The following is a 10,449-nucleotide window of genomic DNA, read 5'->3' on the forward strand; positions in this document are numbered from 1 at the left end:
TCTATCTTCTAGGACAGGGGTCAACAACCTTTTTCAGCAGGGGGCAGGTCCACTGTCCCTCAGACCTTGTGGGGGGCCGGACTATATTTTTGGAAAAAAATGTGAACGAATTCCTATGCCCCGCAAATAACCCAGAGATGCATATTAAATATCAAATCAATCTTTAGTACCGTCCAGAGACCCAACAAATCGTTACAAAGCAATGCACAATTCGGACAGCCTACCTCCAGGTTAAACAAGCATTTTGTTCAAAAGATAGGGATCATTGGTTCTTGCAAGCACCGATAAAAACTTCGCCCCTGCTAATGTTCTAGCGTTTGTCCGGACTTCCAGTAGGAACCTGACATAGTGAGCCTCTGATTTTCCCCGGAAAGGTACCAGCAAGGGTAGTATCAGTTCAGCCCTGGCTTGCTTGTATTTCGCACAGTGCAGCAAAATATGTTTTATGGAATTGAATCATAGAAGAGTTGGAAGAGACCACAAGGGCCATCGAGTCCAACCCCCTGCCAAGCAGGAAACACCATCAGAGCACTCCTGACATATGGCTGTCAAGCCTCTGCTTAAAGACCTCCAAAGGAGGAGACTCCACCACACTCCTTGGCAGCAAATTCCACTGTCAAACAGCTCTTACTGTCAGGAAGTTCTTCCTAATGTTTAGGTGGAATCTTCTTTCTTGTAGTTTGGATCCATTGCTCCGTGTCCGCTTCTCTGGAGCAGCAGAAAACAACCTTTCTCCCTCCTCTATGTGACATCCTTTTATATATTTGAACATGGCTATCATATCACCCCTTAACCTCCTCTTCTCCAGGCTAAACATGCCCAGCTCCCTTAGCCGTTCCTCATAAGGCATCGTTTCCAGGCCTTTGACCATTTTGGTTGCCCTCCTCTGGACACGTTCCAGTTTGTCAGTGTCCTTCTTGAACTGTGGTGCCCAGAACTGGACACAGTACTCCAGGTGAGGTCTGACCAGAGCAGAATACAGTGGCACTATTACTTCCCTTGAATTGATGTCTTGAGCGTACGAGCAAATAAAAGGACACATTCTACTCATGTAAAACACACACTGATTGAGGAGGCACTTGGGCTGGATCCGGCCCACAGGCCTTAGGTTGCCTACCCCTGCCTTAAGACAGGATTTGTGAGCAAAGAGACAATGGGGAGGCTTTTCCATTTCCCTCCTCCTTGCAGAGAAATATTTGAGGTGACTGAAAGCGTCAAAATGGCTTTAGGACTGTTTTCCTGTACTGTTTCCAGACATGTGGTTTATATATTGATGTACAGTGGTGCCCCGCAAGACAAATGCCTCGCAAGACGAAAAACTCGCTAGACGAAAGGGTTTTTCGGTTTTGCGTTGCTTCGCTAGACGAATTTCCCTATGGGCTTGCTTCACAAGACGAAAACGTCTTGTGCTTTTTTCTTAAAGCCGCTTGAAGAGGCGCAGTTGCGACGGACCGTACTTCGCAAGACGAAAAACATCGCAAGACGAAAAGACTCGCGGAGAGAATTATTTTCGTCTTGCGAGGCACCACTGTATGTGTTTGCCTTGTACAGTTAGGAACATTTATTTTATATACAAGACCTTAAAATCCCTACAGCAGCCCCGTGAGCAGAAATCGGGGCTCTCAGGTGAATCTGCTTTGGGGGGACCCCAGGCTGCTCCCTGCCAAGACCTCCTGGGACTGTTTCAGTCCCCGTTCCTGAAAGAATCGCAGTGGGGATTCCAGAACACTTTTACTGGTTGTCCCCAACCCCTGTCCCCCAATTTTCCCTATTGTTTCTAGAATACTTTCTGAACAAAGCATTGCCTAAAATTCACTGCAGGCCCTTGCTCACAGTTTACAGCCTAATGGACAAGGACAGGGAGGGGAGCTGATTCAAAGACAAGAGCCATCAAGTCCAGGGGTCAGCAAACTTTTTCAGCAGGGGGCCGGTCCACTGTCCCTCAGGCCTTGTGGGGGGCCAGACTATATTTTGGAAAAAATAATAATGAACGAATTCCTATGCGCCACAAATAACCCAGAGGTGCATTTTAAATAAAAACACACATTCTACTTACCGTATTTTTTGCCCTATAGGACGCATTTCCCCCCTCCAAAAATGAAGGGGAAATGTGTGTGCGTCCTATGGGGCAAATGCAGGCTTCAGGAAGCTATCCGCAAGCCTGGGGAGCCTGCGGAGGTTCCCGCCAGGCTCCCTAGGCTTGCGGATAGCAGCCTACATCCCAAAACACGGGGCGCAAAGCGGAGCGCGACCCGGGCTTTGCGTAGCTCTCCGCAAGCTGTGGGAGCCCGGTGCAACTTCACACCGGGCTCCCACGGCTTGCGGAGAGCTGCCTGTTCTGGGGTCGGGGGAAGCTCGGGCTTCCCCAGCCCCGCGCCTGGGGGGGAAATAATCCCCCCCTTTATTTCCCCCCCCAAAAAACTAGGTGCGCCCTATGGACCGGTGCGCCCTATGGGGCGAAAAATACGGTATATAAAAACACACTGATTCCCGGACCGTCCGTGGGCTGGATTTAGAAGGCGATTGGGCTGGATCCGGCCCCCGGGCCTTAGGTTGCCTACCCCTGTTCTGGGAGTTTCCCCCAGTGGATTTTGCGTGTCCCCCCCCCCTTTGGCCGTGTGTGTGGTGTGTGTGTGTTTTGGGGGGGCTCTTGCTATGCGAATCCCTTGGGGAGGGGGCGATGCTGTTTTGTGAGCCTGACTCGTCTGTTGCTGCCGCTTGTCTCTTGCAGCCCCCACCCCGTCAAGCCCATCAGCAGCTCTCCGGGGCCAACCCCCCCTCAGGAGGAGGAGAAGGAGAAGCAGAGGCCGGCGGGCAGCCTGACCCCTGTCCGGAGCGGTGGCCAGGAGCGCGAGCCGGGCAGCGCCGTCAGCGTCACTGCGGGGGGAGCGCCCACCTCCCAGCTGGAGAAACCGGAGCCCAAAAGGGTAAAAGGGGATGGACGAGAGGGTGGAGGGGGGTGGGAGAAAATGCCCCAAGGGCGGCAGAGGTGGGGGCTCTTTCCGGGGGGGGGGCGCTTCCAGTGTCCTTGAAGAGAGAGAGATAAAACTTTATTCGCATTAGCCAATGGCCATCGCAACAGGAAAGCATTAACAGCATATGCAGAAAAGGAAATTTGATATAAAAGGACAATTTAAAGTCCTGAATCAGCAGTCAGTCAGTGGCCCTTATTCTTGTCCTTGAGGAAGAACCTTGAATTAAAGTGCGTAGATATAGGAAGAGCCTGCAGGGTCAGGCCAAAGGGGGCCCACCCTGTTTGCACAGGGGCCAACCCCTGGGAGACCCAGAAGCAAGGTTCAAGCACAAGCGGGGGCCCCTCTCTTCCTGGGATTCAAAAGCCTGGCTGCCTCTGACCGCGGACCCAGAGCCTAGCCCACGTGGCTGGGAGCCCCTGATCCTCCATGGATCAGCCCAGTCCTCTTCTCAAGCCAGCTAGGCTGCCTCCGGTGGCAGGGAGTTCCGTAGTTTAACCCTGTGCTACTTCCCTGCATCTGTGCTCTTGGGCTGGTATTTTTGTGCCCCCCTGGGATTCCCCCCTGTTGCCCCCTCCGCCATGGGGGCCATTCTGCCTCGAAAGAAGACCCTGCTCCGACAGATCCCATAGCGCTCGCCTTTCCCAGGCCCAGTTCCTGGAAGCCCCCTGCCCACCTCCTGATGCCCCACCAGTGCCCATCTGGAGGCAGAACAGCCTCTCCTGGTGTTCCTAAAATTCTCCTCTGTGGCTTTTTCTGCCCCCTGTGCGGCAATATTATTATTATTATTATTATTATTATTATTATTATTTATTATCAGTGCTTGCTGGTCCTTGTCCCGGTGGAGAGAAAAGTCTTGCTTCTCCGCTGACCGCAGGCCCCTCCCTCTGTCCCCCCCCCCAGGACTCTTCTGCGCTGGATCCGTCCGCCAAATATTACCACCTGACGCACGACGAGCTGATCCAGCTGCTGCTGAAGCGAGAGGCGGAGCTGAGCCAGACGCAGGATCAGGTCCGCGAGCTGGAGAACTACATCGACCTCCTCCTGGTGCGCATCATGGAGCAGTCTCCCCGGCTGCTGCAGATCCCCCTGGAGGGGGAGCCCAAGGCAGCCAAATAACGCCCCCACCCCCCTTTCCACCCGCCACGCCTCTGCCCTCCCCACTCCTGAGTTCCCGGCCCCCTCTCCTGGCTCAAGGCGGCCCCCCGGGAAGGAGAGGCCCTGCGGAAAGGACCCTTTGCTTCCGGACCTCTGGGCCACAGGGAACCAGACGCCGGTGTTTGTGGGACGCAGCCGGTTTTGAGCAAGACGCCGTTCTCTGGAGAGTCGCTCGCCTCCCGTCCTGCAAGCTTCCCGGTCCATCGCAGCACCCGCAGTTACGCCCAGGGCTCGGATCCACTCCCCGTCTCCTGGGATGGTGACTCTGGCTGGCTGTTGGCTCCCTGTCTGTGGTGGTGGTGGTGGGTGTTCCTGGGGGGGGGGGGCCAGCCGACATGGCCGAAGGATGGACTGCCAAACCAGGGAGATGGATTGTGCAGGAAAGACCTCCTGGTGGGCTGAGGGCATGGCGTGCAGACCCCACCACTGTGCTCCTTGAACGACTAGCATCGCCCAGCCTGCGCCAACCGCTCAGCACCTCGCCAGGTTCACCTGCCCCCTGGGGGCAAGGGGGGGCTGCCTAGGACTTGGGGCGCTGTCCTGGCCCAGCGCCTGGCACTGTTTTCATTGCATGCTGGAATAAGTTGCAACCCGCCTCTGCCTCTGCCTGCCTGCCCTTTCCCTTCTCTTTCTCTGCTTGGGGTGGCGGCAGGGACTTGGCAGGAGGGCACCGCAGTGGCGCCTCGTCCTTTTTGCACCCCCCCCTCCCCACACCTGCTGCGATAATCAGAACAAAAACAGTGTGCCTTTTCTTTCGCGGGGAGGACAAATGCGCCGGAGCATCTCCAGGCTTGTGCGCTGCGTCGTTCGTGGCGACTCCTGCGCCGCAGACCAGCAGAAACACATGGGTAATGTCCTCAGGCAGGGCAAGGGGCTTGGCATCATCGCCAGAAGCCCCGGGCGAAAGTCTCTGGGTGCCCAGAGGAAGGAAGACCCTGCTCCTTAGCGGGCGACCAAACGGCACGGGACCAAAGTGTGTGGTTCCTTGAAGGTGGCTTCCTGCTCTGGGTTTCCTTCCCAGACCTGGCGGTGCCCTCAGGCCTTGCAATGTCTCTGCTTTGCCTTGGGGTGCCCTGGCCCTTTCCTGCCCCAGGAGGAGACCTGGGCAGCCTGCACTCCCCCCCCCCCCGGCACACACCTGGCCCTTGGGGAATGGCGATGCCTTCGGGGGAAGCTCCAGTCCTCGGTTCCATTCCTTGCGCATCTCTCTGCCCTTAACAGTGGGGCATGGATTTTCTGCCCCATAGCCCTGGCTACCGGTCATCCGGTGGCCTCAGCTTGACCTCCTTTCCTGGTCCAGAAAGGGGCTGCCAGGCCACGGAGAGTCCTGCCTACTTCTCCCAGGGTGGTGATTGTGGACCACCAATTTTTTTCTTACTCTGCCCACCTGGGCAGCGCTATATCCCTCTTCTCCCCCCCCCCCTGCAATGGCTGCAGGGGGACTTTCCCCCTTGCCCCCCCCACCTACAGCCTCCCGGTCAGCTCTCCCACCAGCCACACCCTCCTTCCCTCCCCCTTCGGCCGCTTGACTTGACCAGGGCTAGCGAGCGGTGGTGGAGCAACTCTGGCCAGCCTTTCCGCTGCCCCTTGGTTCAGCTGCCCGCGGGCGATGGAGGAGCTCAGCAGAAAGGCACCAGGCCCTTCTGACCTTGGCATGGCTCAGGGAGGAGTCTATGGGCAAGGAAGAGGGGGCGCCAGGGACCCATGAGGTGGGCTGAGCCAGGGCGTGCTCAGTTTGCCTCTGCCAGGAGAGGGGCAAGCCTGTTGGATGCCTGCCTGTGTGGAGGCCTCCATGGCCCACTCACTCCAGGAAGGTCGTTGGTGCTGAGCTCCGGCCCCTGAGGTCCCCTGACCCCCCCCACAAGCTGCCCAGCCCCCTTTCTCTCCCCAGGGAGCTGGGGCTGCAAGGTTCACCCATCGACTCCTCGATCCCCGGATCCCGATGCCAAAAATGCGCGGCTGCCTTGCTCCTTGCCCCCCTCCAGGAATTGGGGAGCTGCTGCCCCCCACATCCTTGTCTGGAAGCTTTAAAAAGGGGGAGGATAGCCGGCTGCCCCCATCCCAAGACAGTAGTTGTTGGGGAGGATTTGCAGGGGCGCGTTTTGAGAGGGCGGGGGGAATATTTCTGGGTTTGCAGGGTCTTCGCTTTCGAGGGTGGTTCTCATCAACAGTTTGCCTCCACGTTTCTCACGTTCTGCCAAATAAGCCTCACGACCCACAGCAGGTTTCTTTCAATCCGGTGCCCTTCCGAAGTCACGGACTGCAGCTCCCCTAAGGCTTTTGGCGGGCGCCGGCTTGGGAAAGGAGAAAGGTACCATTCAGTATTTCCTGGGGGTTCTTACCTCCTGGCAAGAGTTTCCTTGCAGTGTTCTGCGTGGGGCTGGTTGGTTTCGTTTAATTGTTCGTTTGGGCTCCTCTCCTGGCCCAAAGGGCGACCGGCCAGCGCCAAGCAAACCGTGTCCCAAGGAGAGCAGTGTTAGTTAACGTCTTCCTTCCCTTTGAGCAAGTTTGGGAGCACCCCTGCCCCCCTCCATCCCGCCCCACGGGGGAATTTTACTCCCAGGCGTGGGGTTCATGCTGAGGTGCTCACTTGTTTTAAGAATCTCATTGGGTGACGTTTGTTTAAAAAGAGGGGGGGGGAGCTTGTTCTGTTTTAAGCACTTTAAAGGAAAAATAAAATGGTTGAATTTGTTGCTTAGAAATTCCTGGCTTGCCTTTTTTATTCCCATGGTTGCAGTAGCCTCTAAGCCCCACACGTAAACGGGGAGCTCCAAAGTTGTTACGCTGGAACTCGGAGACATACAGTGGAGCGGAATGTTGGAAGTTTCAAGACAGGTAAAATAGTAATATAATAATAAATTTTTATTTATATACTGCCCTCCCCGGCCAAAGCCGGGCTCAGAGTGGCTAACGAGGAGTAAAAATAGCACAGTGTACATAAAATCACACAGTCAATTAATGAAAATACATTCCAAAAGCAATTCAGAATCAAATTAATGGCAACCATTGGGCTAAAGTTCTGTGAGGATTACCTTCCCTTGCTGACTGTTACCCTCGCTTTGTCACTTCTTTGCATGACCAAATAGTTCTGATCTCGTAACATTATCCCATTCACTGAGCGATCTCTCATCATACTCAGTTGATCAGCTCAGAAAGGAGGAAGAAACAGTAGGAAGTGAAAAGACTGTGCCAGAAAGGTTGAAAAGGAAAAAGATGAATATTCACACAAACAAAGCCTGACTTGGGAACTCCTCTATCTATAGGGCCCACGTGAGGTTTAATCAGTGCTAAACAGACAACTATCCCTTCTCAGAGAAACTGGATTCTGAACGTTTTGCTGTTGACAGTTTTGTTCCTCATGTAGTTGGAATGTTACAAACCGTCACATCAGCTCAGCTAATTAGTGTCAGAGGCTTCATTGTCAAAAATACAATATAGCATACAATACAATAAAAAAAATTACACAGCACAAGAGTTAAACTACGGAACTCCCTGCCACAGGAGGCAGGGATGGCTTCCAACTTGGATGGCTTTAAAAGAGGTTCTTAAGCCAGAGAAGCCATGGGTCCCACCCCATTCCTTGGAGGGGGTGGCAGGGTGAGGAGGGGGCAGGGCAGGCCCAGCCTCTGCTGTTGTCTTTGCAGAATTGGGGGGAGGGGTTACCTTCCATCCTGCTCCTCGCTTGTCCCAACAGGAAGCAGCTCCGCCCCCAATGATTGGCGTGTTGTCTCTGTGTGACAGGTCGCCTAATTCTTCCCAGCTGGATTTCTGGGAGGGGGGGAGGTTCCCACCGTGATGGCTTTCAGCAGGTGCCCCCGTTGGGCTGCAGCTAATCCAGGGGGATGAAGGGCTGAGAGCGAGGAAAAAGCCCCCGCCCAGAGTTGGAAACTGACAGGCCAAATCGCAGCTGAACAATGCGAGCAGGTGGGCAAGATCAGGGGGCGACCTGCGAGAGAAGCAGGTGTCTGGGTCCGGGATGCCTGAACACGCCTGGGCATTGGCTGAGCCCAGCGCCCCCCCCCCAGCCTGCTTCACCCTTTTGTCTGAGAAAGGGCAGCGGACCCCCCCCTCCAGTCACTCTGTTTCCCCAGGTGCACAGAGATCCCGCTTGACGCTGAACCCCAACCCATCTCTTCCCCAAAATATGCCCGCCGACAGTGGTGGCACCCCCTCCCAACATGAGCTTTCCAGAGGGCTTGGCTTTTTTTGGGGGGGCACAGTGCCCCTTCCCACCCAAGACTGGCAGGCTGGCCCTTCTGCCCTCTCTGCAAAGAGCAAGGCACCCCCAAGTACCCACAGAAGACCATGGGGTGAGCCTTTTCGATAAGGCCAGTGCCCACTTTGCCCAGCCTCCTGGGCGCACAGTGGCCACCAATAATAATAACAATAATTTTTTATTTGTGCCCCGCCCTTCCGGGTTCAAAAACCGGGTTCAGGGCAGCTAACAACAAATTTTAAACACTTAATCATAAAAGCAGCCTAAAATACAGTATAAAAACATAAATAACAATAAAAATAAAAAATCCCCAGGGCTAGCTGGCTGAATTGGTCCTTGGGCCAGCGAGGAGACCAGGGGAGAATGAGCTGTGGGGTCTCAGAGCGGGTGATCTTCATAAAAGGGGAGGGGGAGAGAAGAGAAGGGAAATAAAAGACCAGGCTGAATTCAAATTAAAGGCCAGGTGGAATAGCTCTGTCTTACAGGCTCGGTGGAAGGAGGTTAAATCCTGAAGGGCCCTGGTCTCATGGGACAGAGCAGTCCACCAGGTCGGAGCCATCACTGAGAAGGCCCTGGCCATGGTGGAGGATAGTCTGACTTCCTTAGGGCCCGGGACCTCTAAACGATGGTTATTAATACAGTGGTGCCCCGCAAGACGAATGCCTCACAAGACGAAAAACTCACTAGACGAAAGGGTTTTGCGGTTTTTGAGCTGCTTCGCAAGACGAATTTCCCTATGGGCTTGCTTCGCAAGACGAAAATGTCTTGCAAGTTTGTTTCCTTTTTCTTAACACTGTTAATACAGTTGCAACTTGACTTCGAGGAGCAACTCATAGAACGCGGTGTGGTAGCCTTTTTTGAGGTTTTTGGTGATTTTTTAAGCTTTTCCAAAACTTTTCCGACACCATGCTTCGCAAGACGAAAAATTCGCTAGACGAAAAAACTCACGGAACAAATTAATTTCGGTGGCTGAGAAGAAGGGCAGCGGCAGCCTTCAGGTGGGGACATCAAAACTCGAAATGCCCCCCATCCTAAAAACCACAAGTACAGGTGAAACTCGAAAAATTAGAATATCGTGGAAAAGTTCATTTATCTCGCCATTCCTTTTTCGTTGGCAGAATTTCTTTTTTTTCCAGTTTTCAGCAATTGGGATTCTTGCTGCTCCTGTGGCTCCTTTTGTACCGCTTTTGGATGTAGATATTATTTTTTTATTTCTCTTTCGTTTGAAAACCATATAAAAAGATGATTAAATAAATAAATAAAGAGGATGGGGTGCACGGGAGATGGAGGGAGTGTGTTTTCCGCTATTCCGTGTTGGCTATTTGCAGGTTAGTTGCACTGCAGAAGGCGTGCTGGGGAGACCACACATTACAAGGAACGCAAAATAACTTTAGCTAGGTTTTAATAACAAAACCTTGCCAACAAAGGTCTGTATAGTTAAAGCTATAGTTTTCCCAGTAGTGATGTATGGAAGTGAGAGCTGGACCATAAAGAAGGCCGAATAATGGATGCTTTTGAATTCTGGTGCTGGAGGAGACTCTGGAGAGTCCCATGGACTGCAAGAGGATCCAACCTCTCCATTCTGAAGGAAATCAGCCCTGAGTGCTCCCTGGAAGGACAGATCCTGAAGCTGAGGCTCCAAGACTTTGGCGGCCTCATGAGAAGAGAAGACTCCCTGGACAAGACCCTGATGTTGGGAAAGATGGAGGGCACAAGGAGAAGGGGACGACAGAGGACGAGATGGTGGGACAGTGTTCTCAAAGCTGCCAGCATGAGGGAGGCAGAGGAAGACAGGAGGGCCTGGCGTGCTCTGGTCCAGGGGGTCACAAAGAGGCAGACACGACTAAACGACTAAACAGCAACAACAATAACAACAAAAACTCCTTTTACATTAATTATAATAAGCATGGTCCAACCACCAGGGTACTGAGAGAGCTAGGTGCTGCTCTTTATATACTATACCCAACAGCTTAATTACCACACCTTAAGAGCACCTGCTTCACAGCTGTAAAACTAGGTCACGTTATTTGCTCTGGCCCCTAAAGAAATACACATCTTGTGGACCAATAATGAACCTTCAAATTTAAAGAGACCATTCCACAT

The 10,449-nt window shown here is 53.5% G+C and overlaps 1 protein-coding gene across 1 annotated transcript in view; it reads left to right on the forward strand.

Annotated features, from left to right (window-relative positions):
* RAB11FIP5 (RAB11 family interacting protein 5) overlaps positions 1-6,832 on the forward strand; it is a 61,950-nt gene extending 55,118 nt beyond the window's left edge. The window contains exons 5-6 of the mRNA XM_082236280.1: positions 2,732-2,927; positions 3,876-6,832. Of these exons, the coding sequence (XP_082092406.1) occupies positions 2,732-2,927; positions 3,876-4,091 (412 nt within the window). The 3' untranslated portion in view covers positions 4,092-6,832. The remainder of the gene's footprint in view (positions 1-2,731; positions 2,928-3,875) is intronic.
* The last annotated feature ends 3,617 nt before the right edge of the window (positions 6,833-10,449 follow it).

This window comes from Podarcis vaucheri (genome assembly GCF_965113315.1).
Source record: "Podarcis vaucheri genome assembly, chromosome: 9".
NCBI lineage: Eukaryota > Metazoa > Chordata > Lepidosauria > Squamata > Lacertidae > Podarcis > Podarcis vaucheri.